Below are 26593 nucleotides of genomic sequence, written 5' to 3'. Positions count from 1 at the left end.
GAGTGACTGTAGGGACCTGAATGTCTTTTCTTTATGTGCTGCAGGCGTCCTCTGTCGTTGTGGGATGCTTCAGCTACCAAAGCTCCAAGTCCTGAGACCCTCTTGTTTTTCTTCCCCAATCTGCAGCTGTCTCTCAGCACACCTCTTTGATGTTCCCTGCTGGCGGAGTTGAGAGTGGGAGTTTCCTCCCCCAGGTGTGAGTCACTCAAACATCAGGGATGGGCGGCTGCTTGTTGTTGCTCAGGAATATGTAACTGATGGATTTTTAGACAGATTGGAGGAAGACATTCTCTCACAAGATAGTACCTGTAGGCTGCAGGCTGGAGGCAGGCAGGAAATGGAATTTTCCTGAGGGTTGATGTGGGTCGCATGGAGAATGAAAGAGTCTAGCAAGAGGGTAATTGGTTGGTGGTTGATGCCATGGGGCTGAGGCAGGGCCAACGAGTACAGTTGTGTGGTTTGTGGACTGCACAAAGGTGCTGACTGAGTGGCATGGAGGCTGAAGGAGCTGCATCTAGTTGATGGAAGGGACACCTGTTTTATGCACAAAGATGACACTTTGTCAAGCCTTGTTATTCCCATCTACACCAGCTTAGCGGTTTCCGAATTTATCCAAGGCTCTGATGTGGAAGGCACTGCCTGGGATGAGAAAGAGCTGAGAGTTCATAGGAAGATGCAGAGGAAAACCTTAGCCCTGGGATCCCCTCTGCGTACTTTCTTCACCTTCCTCCAGCCTGCCCTCCTCGTCACCTGCCACCTGCTCCCTCCCACGTCGACCCTTCCTTTTGTCATCTTGCTGCTGACTCCTTTTCTGCTTTGACTTTTTATTTATAGTTCCCTTGTTCCCCCTAGATTCCCACGGCGTTTTTCCTAGGGCTCTCCTGCCTTGACTTCTTCGAGCCCTTGGCTGCCACTCAGCCCTGTGGACCTGTCCTCTCCCACAGGGCTTCAGCCCCACTGTCCCTCTGCCTGTCCCTCTCAGCCGCTGTCCACAAACAAACCCGAATTTCCTTCCTGCATCTCAAGTGGCACAATTTTTCAAATTCTCCCTTTAAGTGCTGTAGGAATCTGCATTAGTTTTTCAAAACAAGATTGTGAAACATGAAGGTTGCAATCCTTGCAAATGGACAGTGAAGAGAGTTCTAGGTTAAGGGAGAAAAATGGTTTTCTAGTTTACCTACTGTCACCCCCCAACATTCAGTCTTTAAAATGATGATTTTATGATGTCTCACAAATGTGTGAGTCTGGAATTCGGGCAGGGCTCGTCTAGGTGATTCTTTGGTTCCGAGTGGCATCAGGTAGGATTTCAGTGACTTCGCGTGGCAGACGGGCTGGTGTGGAGTTTGCTCACGTGTGTGATGTCTCGGAGGAGAGGTGCGGAAGCAGGATTGGCTGGGCCCGTTGGCGTGTGACTCGCTGGCCTGGCGATCTCCGGAGAACTGGCCTCATTACCTGGTGGCGGCTGAGGGCTCCCGGACCAACATTCCAGGAAAAGAGGGTGACGCAGCCTGGCCTCTTCTATCCTAGCCTCGAATGTCACGTAGGGTCACTTTTGCCATACTATGTTAGTCCAAACAATACAAGCCTGCCTAGATTCAGGAGGAGGGGACACAGACCCATGTCTTAATGAGAGGAAGGTCAAAGAATGTGTGGCCCTTTAAAAAAAAACCTGTTATGGGTAAGCCAATACAACTTTCCCATTCTAATGCTCCAGCTGTTCTGTATGATATACCTGCTCCCGAATGCAAGGAGCATCGCCAACCCCTGTCCCTTTTCACTCCCCTCCCTGGAGAGCACAAGGCTGCAGTCTGTCTTCCTTCCCGTCCCTGTACGAGGGAGGCAGACACATCGGCTCACTGGAGACCTGCATCGCCCCAGCTGCTGGCATCCGGGCAAACACAGAAAACACAAAACCACTTTATGACACTGCACACAACACTAGGCCTCAGAAACATCTTGCTTTGTCCGGTTTTACTCCCTTAACGGACCCCAGAGATAATTTTCTTAGCTCTCCAAAACAAATACTGATCATAGACTTCATCAGATCGACTTGTCACATATTTTAACATGTTTAAAAACCACACAGCACAGCCTTGATTTTGCACATATTGTGACGCATCTCTTAAAATGTGTGATACATTTTTATTTGTGTGACACATTATTCCGTGTTAACGAATGCTTATTTTTTAGAGTCATTTGTTTACCTCTCAAAAATTGGAGGCAGAAATTGATTTCAACAAGAAACAAGACTTCTAAAAAACTTCCTTCATTTGTGAAGTTTTTCTTGGTGAGAGAATGCAAGGTACCCAATTCAAGCTTGTTTACCGTTCCACAGTTATTCCTCCATATCTGAGCAGAAAGCATGAGGAAATATTGTTTGTGGGATGTAAAAATTGATTGCAAAAATCTTTTATCCATTAATATTCCAATTTGTCAAAATAAGGAAGAGACAGAGCAAAACAAATAAATCATAAATGTAATGGGCTCCAACGTTAGCCATGACAAATATTGATGCCTCCTACACTGACAGGAATGGCTTTCAATTTTTAACTGTATTGATAACAGCTACTGAAACCAACTACTACATGGCAGAGTTCAAATTTGAATCAGGTCTGATCCCAAATACTCTGTTCTTAATTTTCACGTTGTTTTGGCTCCAACCTAAACATACACCAAACTTGCATACTGTTCAATTGATTGCTACTGTATCAAATACATTTTGTTAATTGCATGGAAAGAATATAAGTGACATGGGAGAAAGAGCATTCATACATACTGACTACATGATAGTTCTGGAATTAGGCCGGGCGTAGTGGCTCACGCCTGTAATCCTAGCACTCTGAGAGGCCAAGGCAGGTGGGTCGCTCAAGGTCAGGAGTTCGAGACCAGCCTGAGCAAGAGCAAGATCCCGTCTCTACTAAAAATAGAAAGAAATTAATTGGCCAATTAAACATATATATAGAAAAATTTAGCCGAGCATGGTGGCGCATGCTTGTAGTCCCAGCTACTTGGGAGGCTAAGACAGGAGGATCTCTTGAGCCCAGGAGTTTGAGGTTGCTGTGAGCTAGGCTGACGCCACAGCACTCTAGCCTGGGCAGCAGAGTGAGACTCTGTCTCAAAAAAAAAAAAAAAAAAAAGAGAAAAAGAAAAAGAAAAAAAAAACAGTTCTGAAATTAACCCGTGAAGGAAGAATTATTGTATTCATTTTTTAGATAAGAATGTGGACTCCCACAGAGCTGATGTCATCCCCAAAGTTGCTGGGTCAATGCATGTTGGGGGCTGAGATTGAAGCTCTCATGTCACCAGATTCACACACTATGCTTTTCCTCTACACCACACCAAGAATAGTAACGCTATGACTGTTTCGAATATTGTGTAGCTCAGCAATGACAGAAACTGCATAACTGAAATTATCCTCATTATTTGATAAGCTAAACCTAAAATTCAGGATGAAGAGAAAAAGTCCAAAAAAACCCCCCTGATAATAGACACAAATTGTTTATCCCTATTTCTTGTCCTTTCTGTAAGTGACCCTCCTGATGGGAACACAATGTATTTTTGTTTCACTGAACTCAGGTGTGGCCAGGTGACTTGCTTGGGCCAGGGAGATGTGGGTGGAAGCAGTATGAGTCACTTCCTAGCACAAGCCTATGAGCCAGCGTTTTTCTTTCTTTCTTTCTTTCTTTTTTTTTTTTTTGAGACAGAGTCTCACTCTGTTGCCCAGGCTAGAGTGCCGTGGAGTCAGCCTAGCTCACAGCAACCTCAAACTCCTGGGCTCAAGCAATCCTACTGCCTCAGCCTCCCCAGTAGCTGGGACTACAGGCATGTGCCACCATGCCCGGCTAATTTTTTCTATATATTTTGAGTTAGCCAATTAATTTCTTTCTGTTTTTAGTAGAGACGAGGGTGGTCTCGCTCTTGCTCAGGCTGGTTTCGAACTCTTGACCTTGAGCGATCCTCCCGCCTTGGCCTCCCAGAGTGCTAGGATTACAGGCATGAGCCACTGCCAGCCTTTGATTCACCATCCCGCCTGGCTTCCTGATCACGGAAGACTGTGTTAAGTGGAGCTTCTAGTGGTCTGGGTCCGAGGGTTAACAGTGAGCACAGACTACAAATGACAGACAATGACGGACATGTAGCATGAGTGAGAAATAAACCTGGGTGTTCTAAGCTGTTGAAATATTTGATTTGCTAATTATTTCAGCATGACCTCGCTGCAGCAGGTGCTGCTGGCATTCCACCGGAAACTCCACGTGCCTTTGTGGACAGAGACAGAGAGAGGCAGCGACTCACAGGAGAGAGCTGGAGAGCGAGAGCAAAGTGTGGGTGTGAACACCATAAAACTGGAGGCAAGGAGTTCGAACAGCAGTAACGGGGAGAGAGAAACACGGTGGATACAAAGGGAGAGAGAAAGCTGGAAGGAATAAATGGCAAACCAAGAGAAGTGGCAGGAGAAGGATGTAGAAAAACTGGAACCATGAGCAGAAGGAGGGAGAAACGCAGGCAGGAAGAGGCAGAGTTAGGGGGTTCACCCAGGAGTCCTCGCTGGGGAGTCAGGGATTTGGGGACTGGGCGTGGCCAGAGGCTGAATGCGGACGCCAGCCCGCGCATCTCTGCAAGGCTTTCCGGGTGCCCGTGTGCTGGGGACTCTTGCTCGCCACCTCCAGCTCTTCCCTGGGCAGCAGGGCCAGTCCGTTCATGGACCTGGGGGAGCCAGAGCAGAAAGGCAGCGCTGAGATCCCCTCGGGGTGAGCACCTGCCATGTTTCCAGTGACTGAGGGCAGGAAGGGCATCAGGTCCCCCAGGTTCGAGCTCCAGAATCCAGGCAGGACCCACTGGATGCTGCTGCTCTGACAACCCCTGAAAGGCGTGTAGGACGTGGACTGCCCTGGACTTCCTGGCGCCCCTTCCCAAAGGGCTGTGAGGGCATCCCATCCCATGCACCGCCCTCCCCAGCACCACTCGCTCTTGTACCGGCTGGTGGCCCGTGCCTTGGACCATCTAGGTTTACATCCTGGCTTTGGCAATTGCCAGCTGTATGACCTTGTGCTGATGCTAATCCTCTCCGAGCAGTAAAATAAAAACAGTAGGGCTCTCATGAGCATCAGACTGGATAGAGCCTGCCACATAGCAAGAGTTCAACAGCAGCGGTTTTGCTGTGGTTATTGTTGGCACAGAAACTTCATTCCTGTTGGCACTTCTAACCCAACCACCCTTCCTTACCGTGACAGTGGTGCCTTGTGCGTGTGTGTGTGTGTGTGTGTGTGTAGGGGGAGTGTTTACACAGCTCTGTGTGGGCACATTGTCATATTTCTTTCTGGCTGCACATTTTAATTATAGTCAACTGAATAGATACTTTTAGATATCCCCAAATAACAAAGAAAACCAGCAATGAAAACAGCAAACATGAGAGGGGAGCAAATGGAGCCCTGAGGAGGCACACTCAAGCTGTCTCTCCAGAACCAGGAACATCTTCACAGAGCTGGGCCCTGGTCCCCGGCAACGGCGTCCAATCACGGAAACGAATCTACCTCCCTAAGCAAGAGCACGCGACCTTCTGACAATCCTTAATGGCGAGTCTGGACTCTACACCCGTTCTCGACTACATCTAAGCCTGGTCCTTATATTCGTACTGCTCCTGACTCCAGTCTCCACACGCATAAACACAGTGCAGGGGGCTTTCCTCAAGTGCTCGCATTAGGCCATTCACTGCCGGAGCCCCTGAGTGTGGTACCCAGAGTTTGACGCAGAGATATGAGACCCTTAGGGTTGGGACAAGAATTTCACAAGCTGACATGTGTCCAAACCATATGTTGAGTTCCTGATGAACAGACTCACCATTTCTCTCTACAACCAGGGGGAGCAGTGTCCACGATTTACGTGGGGCCCGAAAAAGGAAATGGGGTCAGCAGGGGAATCAGACGAGAATGGTTCTCTTGCCATCCTTTGCTCCCAAGCATGAGTGTCCCTGGTGCCATTTACCTGCTCTGTTTCTACACCTTTGGAGTCCTGCTGACTTTTAGAACCGAACTGGGCCAGATGGGAAACTTGAGCTCTAGCAGGGCGCTCCTGGTGGGAGTGACAAGGGAGAGCAAGTGGCCCTTGGGCTTGTATAAGGCTGATGTTCTGCTGAAACTAACCGTGGGTCCACTGTTCTCAGCACCCAAAGGCAGGTAGGAACCAGCTCCAGCCTCTGTCTCCAGGATGTGTACGAGTGGTGGGGGGATTTAGAGGTAGGTCTGGGTTTGAAATTTAACATTTATATAGTAGATACTCACTAAGCATTCAGTGAATGAATGTATCCTGGATAAAAATCTGGAATTTTATCCCATAAAAATATCCCCAGTATAATGGGGATAGTAATGCCTCCCTCATAAGGTTATTTTCAGAAATGCAATGTGAGAAATCTTACGTAAAGCACTAGTACTAGTCTTCTTGGAAATTTCCTCTCATTTAACATGCTCTTCTGCACAACAAATGTTAATAAGTTGAGAGGAGCCAGCCAAGGTTTGCTCAGTAGAAGATGTCCTTCCGCAGCCCTGTCCCACCCGCTGGCCTCTCTGGGCTTCTGTTCTGCAAGGGTGACAGTCTGGAACTTCAGGATCCCAGTTGTAAGATCCCCCCCCCCCAACCGCTCGGTCTCAAAGGGCCAAGTCCCCTTGGCACCCCATCAATTATTCCAGACACTGAGACTTTCAGAGCTTGTGAAGCAAGTGTTCATCCTATTCAAAGGAACATTTAGTTATTATCGAAAAGGACAATCCACATTCATGCCCATGGTATTTATTGAGCATCTACTTTATGCCAGTATGTCATTTATTCAACTCAAAGTACCCGTCTTTGATTATGAGCTAGAATAATCTTCAAAATACATTTTTTTGGGCCTTAGAATCTCAGAGCTGGCAGGATCCTTAGCGGTTACTCCAGCCTCCTTTATCCAGTGCTTCAGTCCCTGCCGAAAGCAGCTCTCTCCCCTCATAGGAGGCTGAGCTAGGGGGCAGGCACCCCTGGTCACTCATCCGGCTCAGCCGGTAACTTGCTGCATGACCTGAGCAAGGTCACTCAGTCTCTCTGAGTTTCAGGTTCATCATGTGTAAAGTGAAGTGTTAGAAGACGTTATCTTTCATTGCTGATAGTCTATGACCCTTATTAATGTCATTAGTCATTCTAATCTCTTGTTTCTGCATATCCAAATATGGACACTCTCCTTGGCCCAGACCAGATAGAGATTTTTTTTTTGCCATAGCAGGTCTTTAAGTTGGCTTTATGGCCTCTCTCTCCCTCTCTCTCTCTCTCTCTGTTTCTCTGTCTCTCCCTCTCCTTCTCCCTTCCTCCCTTTCCCTGTGTTCCAGAAATATGTCTTGCATTCACAGAATACCTGGAAGCACCACCTCCCTGGAAGATCTATATTCCATGCTTCCAAAAAAATAGGTTCCAGATGGTTCAAACAGATTTGAATGTAAAAAGTAACAAATGGGAAATTTTATCTTTTCGAATTACCTTAGTGTGTGAACATAGGCTTTTTCTAAGGAAAACATGAATCCCAGGAGACTAAAAAGACTGTTAAATGTAACTGCATAAGAATGAAATATTTGTGCATGATAAAAACAAAATACAAAAACAAACACATGCAATAAGTTTTATTTGATCATTGATAAAATCCTCTTACAAACCTGTAATTTTATTAAAGAGAAATATAAATAATTTTTAAAAGTATGGAAAGAGCTCAATCTTACTCAAAATTAAAGAACAGAAAATGTAATAAGAATAGTTTTTGAATAACAGTTAGTTTTGAATAACAGTTTTCAGACAATGTGCTGAAAATATAGCAGTGAGTGGAGTTGACACGGACTGTTCCCTGAAACATATTTGATGAAGATATTACCATATATTATAAAACTATGTATGCACACACGCACGTACCATGACAAATAGTGAATCATTTTGAGAAAGGCACTCGTGTTTATCTCAGCTCTGGAGTGATCTTTGGAACATTCCCGTAGCAGTGTGGGGAGATGCTTGGACAGAGCTGTGAGGAGGCTGCAACAGAGGCTTAAACCCCACAGGGAGCTGTGGTGCAGGGTGGCTGTCCAGAGTTGTCCTGAATTGGAACTTGGGCCTGGGCATTCGCAGCCCTGCATCAATAGGCCACTGGATGCAGGGCTGCCTCGGTGGAAGTGGTATCACCCTGGGAGAGGCATTTCTCTTTGACTGGAGGTAACTTCTGGGGTGAGTCTCAGCTGTGGGCTGGGGGAGCGGGTACCTTGGTTCTGAATGGGGTCTGGACAATGCCCTGTGGCATCTGCTCTAGGGGTATTTGGGAGGACGTTGGCAGGGCCCCTGAGCATGCCTACGGGGGTTAAGGGAAGCGTCTGCAAGACAGTGATCGCTAACTGGCGTCTTTTGCTAGCTAGACTGAGTTTGGGGAAAAGGGAAAGTGTGTTAAGAGGTGGAGCAGTGTGCACCCTAGCCCAGGAAGGGACCGGAGGAACGCCGCGCTTCCGGACAGAGGAGTGACGCAAGACGTACATCAATGCCCTGATATTTCAGATGAGAAAAGCAAGCCCAGAGGGGTGAAAGCTCACACTGAATATCACACAGCTAGTAAGTATGAAAAGGAATTGGCATTCAGGTTTCCAGATTCCAATTTAAATGGTTTATGCATGATCTTATACAATCTTGTAATCCTTTCACTTTCACCAAAGATGTTGTACGCTTTGAAATGATGCTCTTAATGTTACAGGCTCTATTGGTGGGAAATATCTGTCTTCATTTACACACACACACACACACACACACACACACACACACACACACACACACACACACATCTATTCCCTTAAATAGAAGGGAATACTTAAGCGGGTGTTTGTAGAAAGTTGCTCAAAAATGTTTCGGTAGAACTTGGCCAAAGAGACATCTGTTTGGGGAGAGACCTAAGAGTTATTTGTCACACTCTGATATCCATTAGGGTCACACAAGCTCCTTCCTCCTCCTGCTTTCTCTTCTGCTCCCCGCCTTCTCCAGCCCACCCCATGGCCAATCCTGCTTCCCTCACTTCGTCATCCCTCACGACATAGGCTAGTTGCTTTCTGGGTCACTCTGCTGTCATCTTCGCCTGCCTGTGCTCCTTTCTCTCCTCCCTCGTCGGGACCCCAGGGATGAGCCACACCCTCTGTCATACATTTTGGATTTATTTTAAAAAAATATATTTTCAACTTTATTAAGGTTCAATCGTATGCAATAAATGTGGCCTTTTACTTTATTTCACTTTTTATTTTTAATGGATGCCTAAAAATTGCGCTTATTTGTAGGGCACATGTGATATTTCAATGCGTTGTGATCAAATCAGGATAACTGCAATATCCATCACCTCAAGCATGTATCATTTCTTTGTGTCGGGAACATTCAAATTCCTCTCCCTTAGCTATTTTGGAATGTACAATAAATTGTTGCAGTGTGCTATAGAAGACTAGAAATTATTCTTTTTCCTATCTACCTGTAATTTTGCACCCATTAAACCAACCTCTTGCTGTCCCCCCTCCCTCCTACTCTTCCCGCCCTCTGGTAATCACTGTTCTACTCTCTATTTCTATGAGATCAACCTTTTTAGTCCCCACATATGAGTAAAAACGTGTGATATTTATCTTTCTGTGCTTGGCTTATTCACTTAGCCTAATGCCTATTCTTATGACTGAATAGTATTTCATCGTGTATGTATAACACATTTTCTTCATCTATTCATCCATTGATGGACACATGCTGATTCCATATCTTGGATATTGAGAATAGTGTAATGCAGCCACTCTAAGTTCACATTTCTTTTTTTTTTAAATTTTGGAGTGATTTTATTGCCTCAAAAAATAAACATCATACTCTTTAGCTATCAGTCCCTTGATAGCCCATAGCCCCTAACCCTGAACAACCACTAATCTATTCTCTGTGTCTATAGATTTGCTGATTCTGGATATTCCATATAAATGGAATTATATAAGACACACATTTCAATGAGCTTTTTTTTGCTCTGTTGCCCGGGCTTGAGTGCAGTGTTGTCATCATAGCTCACTGCAACCTCAAATTCCCAGCCTGAAGCAATCCTCCTGTCTCAGCCTCCCAAGTAGCTGGGACTACAGGTGCACACCACCATCCTTGGCTAATTTTTCTCTTTTTTTGTAGAGATGGAGTATCTTACTATGTTGCCCAGGCTGGTCTCAAAATCCTGGCCTCAAGTGATCCTCCCATCTTGGCTTCCCAAAGTGCTAGGATTATAGGTGTGAGCCACTAATGCTCCACCAGAGTTTTTAAATATTTATGCACATATCTAATCTCCACCACAATAAAATTATAAAACATGTTCATCATTCAAAAAATGTCTTTGTGCCCCTTCCAAGTCAATTTCCATTCCCAACCCCCAGCCTCAGGCAACTATTTTCTTTCTGTTATTGCATATGGTTTTTTTTTTTTTTTTTTTCATCTCTTGAGTTAATGAATGGAATAACAGAGCATGGACTTTTATGTCTGGATTATTTGGCTTAACATGACCTTTTAGAGAATCACTCATAACCCATGATAATACATCTATCAACAGTTCATTTCTTTTTACTGCCTAGTAGTATTCCATTGTATGGATTTACCATAATTTATTTGTTCATTCACCTGTTGATTATTTGGATTGTTTGCAGTTTGTTATGAATAAAGCTGCTATTAACATTCATAAACACACCTTTTGTGTGGACATATACTTTCATTTATCTTGGGAAAATATCTGAGTGGAATTACAAGCATGTATGTTAAGTGCATGTTTAGCTGTTGTTGTTTGTACCACTGTACATTTCCACCGGTGATGTATGAGCATGGCAGTGACTCCACATCTTCACTAACAGTGTGGTTAAAATCAATTGAAGATATCTGTTTGGTTATGTGTCTAAATTTTCTGTTTTATTTGTCTATTTGTTTATTGATCTACATGCTATTATGCTGGATATTATGCCAAAGACCACACTGTCTTAATGACTGTAGCTTTAGAGCAAATCTCAAAATTAGATATTGTGAGCCCCTCAGATTTGTTCTTTTTCAAAATTGTTTTGGTAATTCTAAGTCCTTTACATTTATATATAAATTTTAGAGCCAGCTTTTGTATGTTAACAAAAAGGCTCCTGGAACTGTGATTAAAATTACATCGACTCTATAGACTAATTTGGAGAGAATTGACATTCTAACAAAATTGAGTCTTCTGATTTATGATAATAGAATATTTTACCATCTATTTAGGTCTTCCTTAATTTATCTCAGCAATGTTTTATTGTTTTAAGTGTACAGGTCTTACATATAACTTATTAATATATCACTTAATTTTCTTCATGTTTTCAGATGTTATCATACATTGTATTATTTATTTACATTTCCAATGTTCATTACCATTGTATAGAAATGCCATAAAGTTTTGCATATTTATCTTTTATCCCATGACTTTGATAATTACATTTATTTGTCCTAGTGAACTTTTTAGGGTTTTCAACATATAAAACTATGTCATTTGCAAATAAAGGATTTTATATCTTTATTTCTTAACTGTATGTTTTTATTTCATTTTCTTCTTATTTTATTGAATTGGCTAGCATTTCTAATACAATGTTGAATAGAAATGGTGAGAACAGATATACTTGTTTTCCTTCCTATCTCAGAAGGAAATCTTGAGTCTTTTATCTGTAAGTTTGATGTTAGTACCAGAGTTTTTTCTTTTGATAGGTTATATTCATCAGTTTGAAGAAGATCACTTTTGTTCCTGGTTTGCTCAGAATTTTTAATCAAGGAATGTTGATCTTTGTCAAATGCCTTTTATGCCCCTATTAAAATGATCATAGTTTTTTATCTTTCTTTTAACATGGTGAATTATATTGGTTAATCTCCTAATGTTAAACCAACTTTGCATTTCTGGGATAAAATCACTACTTTGTTGTAGTTCACTATGCTGCCTGTACATTACTGGATTGGATTTTTCTAATATTTTGTTCAGGACTTTGCATCTGTATTCATGAGGAATAATGGTTTGTCAATTTATTTTCTTGTGATGTCTTTGATATCAAAATAATTCCAGTCTTATAAAGAGAATTGGCCAAAGTGAGAAGTGTTCCCTTCTCCTCAATTTTCTAGTAGATTTTGTGTAGGATTGGTATTATTTCTTCCTTAAATATTTAGTAGAATACACCAGTAAAACCACCTGAATCTTCTGTTTTCTGTGTGGGGAAGTTTTTAATTGTGAAATCAATTTATTTAATGTATTTGGAAATATTCAGTTGTTTCATTTATTTTTGACTCAGTTTTGATCATTTTTCAAAAGACTTTCCATTTCATCAAGTTTGTCAATTGATTTCTCTTATAACTTGTCTTATTTATTTTTGTTATTTTTTGACATAAAAAGAAAATAGTATATTTATATAGTACTAGAAAATTTTAATCATGTCTTTGGCACATAGTAGGCAAGAAAAACCAGAGCTTACCTATTATATATTCTTAATGATTGTGTGAGTCAATTCAAAATCTTTAGAGTATAATTTGGTGACAATAAAAAGCAATATCTTCAATACACCTGCATCTTGACCTAGAAATTCCAACTCTAGGGATTTATTCCAGAAATATAATTGTGTATGTACTTATATATGTCTAAGAATATTTGTACCATCATTTTTCATAATAAAAAATAGAAATGACAAAAATCGATCAATACAATGCCAGCTAATAAAGAATAGGGCATTCATATAATGGAATTCAATGGGAAAAAAGGGAGAGGTAGATTAATATGTGTTAATATGGGAAGGTATCTTTTATATGTTTTTAAGTGAGGGAGAAAAGATTGCAAATAGATTTTCACACCCTTTAAAAAAGAGAATATGGAGACACACGCTTAGAAAATTTCTCTAAAATTATATGGCAACTGGTTGAGTTTGGGCAATTTAAGGAATTGGAAGGAAGATTATTCCCAATTTATACCCACAGGCACCAACTGACATTCTCAGATTTAACAGGTATACTTAAAATGAAACCCAAAATTCAGACGAATGTTTTATAACTCTCACTTTTTCTGTCTTACTGCAGCACCAAGCATATTTCCAATTTACATTTTGTCAGCCCTTCCAGGTTGTGAATATAACTGCCTACACAGGATGTCCTTATGCTCTCTCTAGTTTGAGGTGTCCCAGCTGGTAATCAGGGACTTACATGGAAGAAAATGGCTGGAAGAATCTTGCTCGAATGCATACAAATGCACATATGTCCAGAAGAGTGAAAACCTGAAGCAGTAACACAGAGCGGAGTTAGATTTTAGCGGTAGAACCTCCCTACAGCATTCTGTGGGGGCCATGGGACTAGGAGCAGAAGGCTCTGTAAAATAAGTGAAGGAGCCATCCATCAGGATTTGTGGGGGATTTTTGGTGAAGTTAAGGCTTTGACAGTGATCAATACACAGGCTTTTGGAGATATTGGTGCATGTTTTAGAGGCCAATTGGGGTGTCTCCTGTTGGGGGATGGGGGTGGTTTTGGCTCCAAATAACTAAGAGAAGGGAGAGGGGGTGAACTGCTTAGAGTCCAAGACATCTTCTGGAAACCTAGACTTGGGGCTTTTGGGGAAGGCAGCCCTGATACTAAGAAGTCCCTGATAGGTTAAGATTTCACATTTTCCCACTAAACAAAAACTTTCAAAAGTTCTAAAACTTAATTGGCCAAAAATGGAACTAACTAAAAGTTTGTTCTGTTCTCCCCATACTGATTGCTTGGGGACTCCTCAGCTCTGGGCTAATTAAAAGAGGTACCTCAGTGACTAAGTCCCCTTGGGAAGGAGAGAAGTGGGAGAGAAGAAGAGAGAGGGAAAGACTCTCAACTCTGCACAACACCACTGTTTCTGAACTTTTCCCTAAGCTCCTCTGTGAGGATAATTTCCTCCTTCACCATGAACGGGGTCAGCAGCCACTCGCTCCGGCCCCTGTGCATGGCTTAGCACTGGCCCTGCTGGAGTTGGCCTCAGGGGCGCCTGAGAGAACATTGGAAGTGGTGGTGAAGCCTTTCCATAGAGGCGAGTGTCTTCTCAGGGGCTTTTCTTTATGGAAAAGAGAGTAAAAGAGCATCAGGACAGGAGGTTCTGGGCCTGCCTGCCTTCTAGATCCTGAAGCAGCACATTGTGTGCAGAGAGCGCTTTCAGCTCTTCTCTGACCCGCTGCTGCACACACACGGCTCTCTGACATCAGTCAGGGGCCTTCTCTCATTTTTCTTCATTTAGTGCTCATTATCCAGATGTTGAGGGAAGCAGACCCCGGAGCTCTTGCACCAATTCTGCCCTTCGAGGACAGCTTGTCCAACAGTTAAACAGCTGCAGAGATATGGAGAGGGCTGCCTCAGGAGGGGAAGGGTAGAAGAGAGAGTTGTAATGTGGTGCAGGAAAGAAAACCAAGTAGAGTCTCACTGAAGGGACATTGCCTAATTAGCCCTGGTGAGGACAAGTATTATTTAATCATATATCATCATCCATCCATCTATCCATCCATCATCTCCCCCAAATTTTCAGCACTATTTATTTGGCCCAAGAATATTTTATATGTATCAGTTTTATATTCCAGTCTTGGAATACAGGGTAGAAGAAGACCTGTTCTTGCCCTTATGGAATGTCATAGGTGAATAATATATGAATAAAATTACATCTCCACCCCCACTTCCTTGCTTTATTTTTTCCCCCTGTGGCCCAAACAATAAGCCAACATCTCATATATTTTATGTACATGCTTGTGTATGATCTAGCCCCACTCCCTCCCAAGATTTAAGCTCCACAGGGCAGGCATTTGTGTTTGTTCTGTTCATGACTACATTAGTGTAATGTTAAATGAGAGAATGAACTGAACAATTAGACATATAATGTCAGCTAATAACAAGTGCTATGAAGAAAGCTGAAGTTCCGTTTTGGGTGGGGTGATCAGAAAGAATCCTTTGAAGAGGTGACAGTTGAGCGACGGGATGAATAAAGTAAGAAGCAGAGAGCCCGGCACCCTGAGCAGCCGATGGCCTCAGATCTATTCCTGTCTGTGCCAGCTACCGTCTTTTCTTCCTCCCAGAACTTTGCAAAGAAAATGAATTAAAGAAGGAAGGATCTGCTCTGGGAAATTATCCCAAGCTCCAGAGCTCTCATTTGGAGATCTTTCCACTCTGTAAAATGGAGGTTTCAGAATTTGGGAGCAGCAAGAACACTGGTTTTAGTCCCCCTGCATCTTTTCTGCTGGCCCCAAGGTGGGTCTATGGACCACCTTTACAGATAAGAGCTCAGGTTCAAAGTTCCATCCTTTGAACATCATAGGAAATGCCTTTATGTCACCTGGTGCAGTTAACCCAAGAGAAAGTAGGACAATCCCAAAACTGGAGGTGCCTGATCGATTCAGCTTCAAAGCTGGCCTATTATAAAGGTCTTGGCCTCTTTCCTCTGGGAGAAGACAAACTCAGTGGTTTCCTTACACCAGTAAAGAAGCTGGCGTCTTCACCCATTCCAGGGAGCTAGCTCCACAGTAAAGTGGCAGTCTTACTTGTAGGCTTGGGTGACAACATTTACCTCTGGCTACGTGCAGAGCACAGTAGCAAGGGCCTGTCACCTGATTATCAGGTTGGAAATAGTTCCCCATCCTAATTTTTCTTCCTTCTCTCTCTGGAGAGCAGGACCATGTGGAGCAATGCTACCTCTCTTTTGATCTCAGATTTCACAAGAAACAGAAGCTAAGATTAAATGACAATCACTCTAGTGCCACTGAATTCTGCCTTCTCGGCTTCTCTGGGTCCCCAGAGCTACAGCAATTCTTTTTTGCTGTATTCTTCTTCTGTTTAGTGACATTAATGTGAACCACAGTCATCATTATGATTGTCTGTGCTGATAAACAGACAATAAACATGTACTTCTTCCTCGGCCACCTCTCTGTCCTGGAGATCCTGGTCACCACCACAATTGTCCCTGTGATGCTTTGAGAATTGCTGCTCCTGGGGTGCAGACAATGTCTTTGACTGCATGTGCTGCCCAGCTCTTCCTGTACCTGGCTGTGGGGACCACAGAGTTTGCATTACTTGGAGCTATGGCTGTGGACCGTTATGTGGCTGTGTGCAACCCTTTGAGGTACAACATCATTATGAACAGCCAGCCGCACCTGCAACTTTGTGGTAGTTGTGTCATAGGTATTTGGGTTCCTTTTTGAAATACAGCCTGTCTATGCCACCTTTCAGCTTACATTCTGCAAATCAGATCTGTTAGATCATTTTTACTGTGACCGAGGGCAATTGCTAAAGCTATCCTGTGATGACACTCATTTCATAGAGTTTATTCTATTTTTAATGGCTGTTTTTATTATCATTGGTTCTTTGATCCCTACAATTGTCTCCTACACCTACATCATTTCCACCATCCTCAAGATCCCCTCAGCCTCTGGCCAGAGGAAAGGGTTTTCCACCTGTGCCTCCCACTTCACCTGTGTCAGGATCAGGTATAGCAGCTGCTTTTTCCTCTGCATGAAACCCGAGCAAACACAGGCAGCTGAGTACAATAAGACAGTTTCCCTGTTGGTTTCTGTGCTAACCCCTTTCCCAAACCCTTTCATCTTTATTATCTGGAATGACAAAGTCAAAGAGGTCCTTCAAGATGGAGAGAAAGGCTGTTTGCAAACTCGTCAAAGACTAGCTTTTCTTGAGGTCAGTCTCAGGTAGTATGGTCCTCACTGTGGATTATTCACTAACCTAGACAGTTCTAGCTCCAGCCTTCCATTGTCATCATTATAACAGTCAAATAGTGTGTACAAATCCCAGTCACTCCATGGAATAGATAAGTCAGGTGAAAATAAAGTCCATTCTCTGCCCAGTAGAATCTCATGGAGTTAGTTTCTGCACGTTTCCACTATTGAACCTAAAAAAGCATAATCTTATGACCTGAGAAGAATTAAAGAAAGGAAACATGTACATTTTTGTAAGAGATTTATTTGCCCAATTAACTTTCATATAATGTATCTCTGAAAATGTATTTCCTAGGGGAAGAAGAAGGGAGAAGGAAGGTCCAGTGAAGAGGCACCAACATCAGAGTGCAAAGGTAGAGATGCCCACTTGGGTCCTTCATCGACTGCTGCTTGGTCTTTTCCTATATTTTTGTGCAGTTTCTTGGCAAGATAGCCATATGCATTTCAAACATCTTTTTCCCTCTGGTTGTAGGTCATATCATCCTGGCCTCTTTGCTATTGAAAAGTAAGTGTAGTTTTGTTTATATTTTGCCAGAGAACCAATCTAGAGCTGGGATATGGGGATTGAAATGCTTCTCATTTCAAAAATATTTGTGATATAAAGAAGACAAAAATATTCGAGGATAGGAATGAGAGGAAAGTTCCTTTTGCTAAACTTCAGAGTATTCTTTTAATTGCTCCTCTCTGTGGTGGGTATAGAGAAAGGAACAAATAAGAATTTAAATGACTAATTCTGGTGAGAACATCTTGTGTTTTACAGCTGCTTAAAACAACAATTTCTGTTCAGAGTGCACCAGATACAGACTTCAAACTTTATAATGCCTTTTCATTCTCTTTCAAATCCAAATCTAAGTACCCTTTCTCATTAAAAAAAAAAAATGGAAGGCTACCTTTTTGACTCCCAGCTCCCTAACAATTCCATCGGCTTGGCTGTTTGGCAGTGTAATTGTGGGAATTTCACACAGTGGTCAAGGAAAGTCTTTAATAGGAGAGTTTTACCTAAATGATTACAATCAGCAGATTCTGTCAGCCCTAAAGTGGGAAAGGAAATTGAGCTGCCCGGCAGTGGGCGATGGGTTTCCTTAGGGTTCCAAACAGTACTGTGGGAGGGTGCTCGTTGCCTGGTAAGGACAGGCAAAACCACCGTGTGTGACTAGGTAGTTTGCATTGCATGAAGACATAAGACTAGGTGGTGAATGGAGAATTAAATCCAATCAGCCCGTGCTCCGCAAGCCAACCAGTGAATGCTGGAGGGACTACATTGGCTGGAGAAGGGGGAGCCTTTTGCTTAAACAAATGTGTCCTGGTCTCCAAGGCCAGTTCATAATGTTATGTTCTCACCAGAAAGAATGCCATTTCTTCTAGCTCATGAACCCACAGAAGGAGCCTTTAACAGATGAGAAAATAGAGGCTCAGAGAAGTTATTAATAAATAACTTGTGGAAATTCGCTTAGCCATCCATTATATATCACATCCATCAGGTTGGGGAAAAAAATGAAACTCTGAAAATACTAAATGTTGACATGAATTCTGTAAAATAGGAGTTCTTAACCATTTCTGATGGTATATAAAATAGCATCATCCAAATAATAAAATAGTAGCTGTCTATAATTAGATAGTAGTATAATTATAATTATATAATGGTAGCCAATTTTGAATAGCTATAACAGAATACCATAGACTGGGTAATTTATAAAGAAAATAATTTTATTTGGTTCCTGGTTCTGGAGGCTGGGAAGTCCAAGAGCAGGGAGCTGACATCTGGTAAGGGCCTTTGTGCTAGTTCATTCCATGGTGGAAGGTGGAAGAGCAAGAGAAGGTGAGAGTGAGAGAGCAAGAGAGGGCCAACCTTGATTTTCTATAACAGCAAATCCACTCTCACAATAACAAATCCACTCCTGCAATAATGCCACTAATCCATTCATCAGAACATAGCCCTCTGACCTAATCACCTCTTAAACGTCCCACCTCTCAACACTGTTAAAATGGCAACTACATTTCAACATGAGTTTTCAAACTGTCACAGTAGCAAACCTAGTAAAGATGAACTGTGAATATCCTATGGCCTGTCTGTAAGTTTGTTAATTCTTTCTTCAGCCAGAAGTCTCGTGTGAGGATTTCTGAGTAAATGCAGTGAGAACGTAGAACATCAAGATTCTTCTGAATTCCTTCGGCCTATAGAAATGCCCCACTCCCCTGCTGGAAGACATGGCCCCCTCTAGTGCTCTAGGAATACGCAGAGAGCTCAAATAAGGTAGGTGCTTCACAAAACAAAGCTTGTCTTCCTCAGGATCGGCCCCCATCTCTTCTGCTTCTACCAGATTCATAAATAGGGTTAAATATCAACATAAACTGGGGAAGGGCTGAGGCTGCTAACAGAGAGGAAATATCATACACCTAAGCTCTGTCAAGAAGAGGCCAACACACGCCCGCAAGCATGGGGAGAGCACACCTGCGGTGGGTCCGAGGGTCCCGGTCCCGGGGTGGCTGGACTTAAAGGCGAATGAGGAAGAGCTTGTTGACACGGAGCCACTTTCCACCACGCACGATTCAATGCTTTGGCAAAGAGCCTGGAAAATGACTCTAATATATGCTACTCGCTGACTCATGGAAGTTTGGAAAAAGTAACATGCTTCCATTAAATTAAGTAGAGATGCCAAAAACTGCCTTGAAAGATTACGAAGGGATCAAAGGCTTAGAAAAGTAGAGATGCTTGTAGTGGGTCTCCTATGTTAGACTGAAAAGCCGATCACATTCCAAAGGAAGCCTGTAGGACATTTGCCTAATAAGGTGATTAAAAAAATGAAATGTACTGTTAAAGGAAATATCAGCTGAGGTGGCTTGTGTCAGTTTTGCTGTTCCAGAACTGAGCTCCCTAGTAGCAAGGGGACACAGGTAACTAGACTAGTAGAGGCCAGGTGGCAGCGCTTAACTACCAGATGCCAGGTGTAAACACTCGCCCTATTAGGCAGAAAGGTAGGCATGGCAGGCAGGGGGAGTCTGAATTGCTCGGGTCTCTGGAGATGGCTAACGGAAAATGGTGTTCACGGGGCAAGGTCTACGGGCAACCAACAAGGGTTCTGCTTAATATATGTAACCAAAAGAGATCAAGAATGAACGAGAAGATGGCTAAGGGCAGTCATCCCAGTGGAAAGTCATGATCCTCTGTCCAGCCTCCAGATTGGAGCCAGTTCTAAGACCTGGAATCCATCAGAGGAAAAGGAACCTGAGGCACCAGAAGTAGGACCCTGTGACCCCATGACAAGTGTATCTAGTAGGGGTCCTCCCAGTCTTTCTCCAAAACGCCTACAACCATCCCCGGGGGCAGCCATCACTGGAGAAGGTGGATATCCAGGTATTTTGAGGGCTGTGGGATACAGTAGTGTGCGAGCGACACCTAACACCCAGGGACACGAAGCCCCCTCCGTGGCCCCTTACTGGAGGAACCTACAGGAGTCAGGTGGCTATGGAGTGCTGATCTAGGTCCATCCCATAGTGGCTCCCCTGGACCCCCTGTTTTCACTTTCTCTCTATTTTCTCTTCTGTTTTCTTCTCCCTTTCCCCCTTTTCTTCCTTTCTTTCTTCTCTTCTCCCCTTTGCTTCCACCCCTCCCATTTTTCTCTCCTTTCCCCTCCATCTCCTGTTCTCTCTTTTCCTCTCTCTCACGCACACACTAAACGCACTCCCATCCTGCACCAGGCCCCGTGCCGGCCCTGAGGAGGCAGAGGTGAAGCCCAGACTCACCCACCAAAGAGCTCAGTCCAGGGGAGCTGAGCGGGACAAGGCAGTGAGCACCATGGTGACATGAGGGCCCCAACAGGGTGCTCGCTGGGGGGGGTATGGCAGCACAGAGGGGGACTGTCCACTCAGGCAGGGGATGGGGATGAAGGACAGCTTCTCAGAATCATGGTTTGATTCATGTTTGAGGGAACTCGAGGGTTGTCAGGCAGAAATTGGGGCTCCCCTGGGTCTCGTGCCCACTGTCAACTGGGACTTGGTTTCCCTCAGGGGTAATCTCTTGGCATGCATTTCTAGTCATGTTACACAGACATTTCCTAGAAGACCCAGCTGGTGCTAAATCAACCACGAGAACATCCAGGAAGCTTATCTTACAAGCAAGGAACGTTCCCCTCAGGAGTTGGGATTGCAGAAGGTAACTGGCTTCTGCCAGAGTAGTTTATTTCTCTCTCACGGATGAGCTGCCTTCCTGAAGCCTCCCGGAACACTTCAGCATTTGAGCAGAAAATGAAGAGAAGTTATAAGTGCAGAAGAGTAGCTTTCCCAGAGGCCCAGAATTTTTTTCCCCTGAATTTCATCTCGTCATTGGAAAATGATTAGTGGAAGAACATGAACAAGAACTTAGGCTTAAATCCCATTCCAGTTCTGAGCGGTATGACCTCGGGTCAGGCATCCAACCCCTGTGAGCATTGTAGGCTCCGCTTATTAGGAGTTGGGGAAAGTTAAAGACACAATATTTAAAGGCATAGGTACACATCAGGTTCTCAATAAGTTTCAGAGGTTAAACGGCCATCCAAGATCATTTACACTTTCCTTTACATAAATCATTGTCCACATTCATCCAGTTAGTTAGTGGCCATGCTAGAAATTAAGTCTGGATTTGCCGAATGACAAAACGGAAGGAAAGGGTGGGGGTGGGGTAAGGCGCAAAAGGAGAAAATACATGTTCAGTGGGCGAGTTTACGTGGCAAACACTGCAAATTGGTTAGACTGCTCAGGTAATCCACTGAAATCAGGAAAGATTCATGGTCAAATCCTAAAAAGAATTTTCCAGGGAGCAGAAGTGTAACTAAAACATTAAAAAAAAAAAAGAAAAAGGAAAAACAAAAAAATGAACGATTGTAGATGAAGGAGTACTGTGTTTCCCCAAAAATAAGACAGGGTCCTATATATTTATTTTTCCTCAAGAAGACACCCTAGGGCTTATTTTCAGGGGATTTTTTTTTTTAAGTACGATACAACAATCCACATTTATTCAAAAATATAGTTAAGTCGTCTTCTTCTGGAACATCATCATAACTCTCCAAACCCCGAATTCCATCCTGAATTTCTTGCGACTCTACTTCCTTTAGAACCACTGGCCCCAGTCTCTCATGTCGAGCAGTAGAGCTCTCATGGGGCAGATGAGAAGGGCTGTTCATCTTTACCGCTCCTCCACGAAACGCATGGGTTGTGCAGATACGCTGCGTGGCCACGCCCGTCACTAGGTCTTATTTTCGGGGTAGGGCTTCTATTGCACAAATGCTTAGAAATCCTGCTAGGGCTTATTTTATGAGTAGGTCTTATTTTCGGGGAAACACGGTATGTTGATGGATCTATAAACAGGACTGTGGACACAATGTAAGATGGCCCCCACCCCCCGCCAGGCCTGGGCAGGCCAGACACAGGGGAAATGAGACTGGAGACGGGCAGGAGCCTGTGCAGAGATGGACGCCTACCTGTCCATGCCTGTCCACGTTGCTCTGCTTCTCTCTCCGTGTGCCCAGACCTGTTGTTTTCTAAGCAGGAAGCTTGAGGCCCAAGCCACGTGGGGCCCAGACCAAACATGTTGCTGCAGTGATGTGGGGGCCTCTCGAGAGAGGGCGGTGGTGTAGACGGTGAGCGGTGCTTCCAGGATATTGTGTGTGAAGGAGGGAGATAGAGTGCGAGCTACCTGGGCAGAGCACCCTGTGTTACGAGATGGATTATACACCTATACACATGGAAAGAAGTCAGCATGCAGGATGAACGTGTTTAAAGTGTTGAGATTAAAAAAGAAGAAGAAAATTAGAGAAGGTTGACTGTGTCTAATAATATAAATTGGCCAGTCTCTTATTTATATGTGGGTTTTATTTATAATTCTTTCCCACGAATTAAAATACATGTCTGATGTGCTGGTGTAAATTTGAATAGGAAACTGGAGAGATTGGATGGTGAACAGCTATCAGTATAACTTCAGACCATGGAACATGTAGAGGGAAGGAGACAGATGAAAGGAGACATGGAGACCGAGTAAAGAAGGAAGGTCTTGATACTAAAAAAGATGATTCTATTTAGAACAGAACCTGGGATGACTTGAGGAAGCAGAGGGAGATACACTTGAGGAGGCGAGACTGGAGAACCAGGCCCCAGCGGGGACTGCAGGATCCTGGGGGAATTGCTTTACGCATGCAAAATCCAGGGGACACTCCTTCAGCTGGCTGAAAATAGGACAGAAAAGCTGGGGTCCACTAGGAAAGGATGTGAGTGTGTCTAAATACCAGACACAGCAAAGCTACTTAGTAGCGACACTTAGCTTTTAGCAATAACGACCACTATTGCTGACATCACATGCCCAGCAGTGCATAAAAGTTATTGCTGATACCCCTAATCACCTTGCAAGAGAATATTATTATCTCCATTTTACAGGTGAAGAGCATGAGGCCCACAGAGGTTAAGGCACATCTTGAAATTGCTGGAAATTATATTTCAACATGGGTTTGGCTGATGTCAAAACACCACCCGGGTGCTTCCCAGCCATTGTGAACGGCGAGGCGCTAGCAAATGTGTGCACACCAAGCAGTGCCAACACGCCAACTAAACAATACGGGCTGTGTTTACATGTGTGTAATTGATGCTCTGATGAATGAAATAGCCACCCACTGAAAAATATTGCCTATTTTGCAGTTTTGTATTGTCTGAGCTTTCTCAATAAAAGGTATTAAAAAGATCCATTTTATAATTTTCACTGTCAAGTGGCAGATTCTCTGAATTCGTTCGGGTTTAAAAGGGAGTCCTGCAACTGAAGTCGTTTTGTAGCCGTTGCATGCTGCCTCTCCCAGCCTGCCACGTTCTGCATCATATTAGCCCAGGTGGTGAATAAGCCCAGACCAAAAGCATGCACAAAATACACATCCCAAGGATCTTCACGGTGTGCAAAGAGGCCCTGTGCACTTTAGGCGGACGTATGAAGAGGAGGTGCACAGAGGAACACACTGCGGGAGGAAGGAGGTGAAGGAGAAATGAGCCTCTGATGTTTGTTAGACTATAGAGTCTACACGAGAGGAAGCCTCCCTTTTCCTTAGACGAGGCTAACTACAGGGGGCAGAGGTTATATGAAAAGATTTTTGCTTGATATGGTTTCTGCTGTCATTATATTTATCTCATTGTTCCCAGTTAATTAACGTTAATAGACAATTATTGTTACCGCCTACCCTGCAAAAGTAAGAACCTAAAGAGACCAGGGTGCCACGACGCGCAGCCGTGTGCCTTCTCAGAGGCGTGTCTCCACCCCCACCTAGTGGCCGCTCCGAGTAATGCAGCGCTGGTAGCTAGGCGCTCGCGGGCTGCCCGCGGTGCTGCGTGTTCCGGCGATGACGTCAGCAGACAACGAGCGATCCACAGCGCATGCTCCTTCCCGGAGGCGGGGGCGGAGGGCAGGGAGGAGTAAAGGAGAAAAAAAAGTTAGAAAATTTGCAGGACTTTTTTTTTTTTTTTGAAAACTGGAAACAAAAATAGGGGACATTTCTGAAGCAAATTGAATTTTCAAAAATTAAGGGAGATCCACGAACAGAGCCTGCCTTACTGAGCACAGTAGCAGAGTTTATTTCCATGCATAGGAAAACGCCATTTAGCTAATTTTTAACAGCTAAATGGAACTGTGGTCTTAAGAAGAATGATAACCGAAGGGGATTCGGCACTATCTTGATTGCTTCCAGAAGAGCTGAGGAGCCGGGGTTAGAACCCTCAACCTGGCGGTCGCGTCTAGGAAAGCCGCGTTCTCCAGTCAGTGTTGAACTGGGACATCATGAACACGTGTGTTGTCTCTGTGGGGGTTGCAGGCGCCACACATTAAACTGTTTTTACTGAATACACTGAGTGCTGCTGATAATATATGACCACAGTCTGTGGAGTACATACCACGAAATAGGTCTCTCTGTCAGAAATTTCATTATACCTGCCCATCTTCACCAAGTATATTAAATATTCGGTCCCATGTTAAGAATAGGAAGACAGGATTCAGAGATGTCGAAGAACTTGCCCAAGTTCTCCTAAGTACTCAAAGGCCAAGATGGGATTCGAATTCAGGTCTGTGATGCCAGATTCTGTTCTTTCTACCACATCACCGCTGCTTTTCCTTGAACCACGTGCATTTAAAATTTAATTCTAAAATTTAAGTTGTATTCATTTGTTGAATTATTAATAAATTCATACTGCATGAAGTTCAAAAAGTACAAAAGGGTAAGAGCAAGTGAAAAAAAAACCAAAAAGAGCAGGTGAAAAGCAATCTCCTTCCTAACCTTCCAGTATGCTCTCCTGAGGCAGCCCCTGTTTCCGGAGTCTTGTCTCCCTTCCCAGTGTCTATGGTCCATGCACGGGGTTAGGAAATGTTAACATAAAAATGATTCAGTCTCCAACATATAAGAAGTTTTATGTTTATAACTAAGGCAGAAAGTCACAACAAGAGGTTAATTACCTTAAAACATCAAAATCAAAATAACGTTGCTTGCTCCAACAGAATGTTAAATTCAGTCAAAAGCTAAGCATAAAGGAGTTTCAAAATGAAATGTGTTAATTGACCATTCAGTCATTTGAATAGTTTTGACCCATTGCTAATGGAAGGCTTTAAAACGATTGCTTAAATATCCTTCAGAGATTATATTCATTCCCAAAACCCTGTTGGAAAGCTCCAAATTATTTATCTTTCTTCCTTTTCTTTTGTTAAAAATGTTGTTCTTATTCCCAGACCTTTCTCTTGGTTATTAGATTGACCCTTAGCCAACCACGTTAATGTTGGCTAGAGACACTCTCATCAGGAGTCTGAGCCAAAATGTCAGTTTGGATTTTATTTCTGGTTGTATTATAGGCAAGCTAGATGGTCATTTCTCTAACAAAATGCCTTGAAGTTTTAAAAATTTTCCCAAACTCCATTCCCACATGTTGTTTTGTCAGTATGAGTCCAGTTTTCACATGCAAAGTGAATCAGATCCATCGCGTGCAGTTTTAAGTACATTTTTGCAAGAGGTCCCATTTTTAGCCAAGTCACAGCTGAGCTTTACTTTCAGCTAATTAGTACTTGTTCTTAAATTGGGCAGTTCTAACCCAAGCTAGGAGATGAGATGCAATTTACTTCCTCTCTACTCTCCTAAAATTAACTGAGCTGTAAAATATGAGTGTTCCCTTGTTTTTCTCTGGGTTTAGTTCCATCATAAAGAATTCAACAGAATTCAGAATATTTCAACAAATCTTGCTGTTCTGATTTGAACGGTAATAGACTACTTCCTTTGAAAAACCTCAGCTCTTTGGTTGCCAAGCAACCATTAATTTATTGTAACTAACTAGTTTTAAAATTATACGTGAAGATTAAATATAACAATATGCTTTTTGTGCCCCTAAATGTACACAACATTGGCCAGTCAGAATGAACATGGCAGTCTTCCAGTATCCAAAGGAAAAAGAATTACAAGGAATACTTTTGGAGAAGAGAAGAGATCTATTCTCTGAGCTCTGTCAGAGTCAGTGGCTTTAGAAAATACAGGAATCTGTGGGGTTTACACAGTTTCATGTCCACAAAATTGGAAAAGTTCCAGGTACTTGAAGACCCCTGTCCCTAAAGAAGTGTGACATGAACTAGAAATAAGATATAGGGGTCCCTTAAAGGCCCTGACAACACTTTCATTCACTTTATTAGGCTGAGCCTTCCCCTGGGACATTTAGGGCAGTTCTTGTCATTTTCCTCACTTTGCTTAAAAACTGCTTCATATTATTTGTGAAGACTTATTATCAGTTGTTAAACCATGCATTCCCATCTATATGAAAGCATTAATATTGCATCTAATTTAAAGAGTTTCTTCGCCCCTGGTCGTATCTGA

General features: G+C 43.2%; 1 protein-coding gene and 1 long non-coding RNA gene across 2 annotated transcripts in view; one reads left to right on the top strand and one right to left on the bottom strand.

Moving 5' to 3' along the window:
- The first annotated feature begins 15864 nt into the window (after positions 1 to 15864).
- On the top strand, positions 15865 to 17254 carry OR9A2 (olfactory receptor family 9 subfamily A member 2). Its single transcript, XM_076006228.1, is given in 4 exon segments — positions 15865 to 16000; positions 16003 to 16166; positions 16168 to 16577; positions 17218 to 17254. Coding segments are annotated over 4 exon segments (747 nt in total).
- A 6113-nt stretch (positions 17255 to 23367) lies between these two features.
- LOC142872875 (uncharacterized) overlaps positions 23368 to 26593 on the bottom strand; it is a 30126-nt gene continuing 26900 nt past the window's right edge. Inside the window, exon 3 of the long non-coding RNA XR_012920967.1 lies at positions 23368 to 24079. This is a non-coding gene — a long non-coding RNA (uncharacterized LOC142872875). The remainder of the gene's footprint in view (positions 24080 to 26593) is intronic.

Source organism: Microcebus murinus, chromosome 9, assembly GCF_040939455.1.
Source record: "Microcebus murinus isolate Inina chromosome 9, M.murinus_Inina_mat1.0, whole genome shotgun sequence".
NCBI classification, from domain to species: Eukaryota; Metazoa; Chordata; class Mammalia; order Primates; family Cheirogaleidae; genus Microcebus; species Microcebus murinus.
This window is presented reverse-complemented; position numbering and strand designations above follow the sequence as displayed.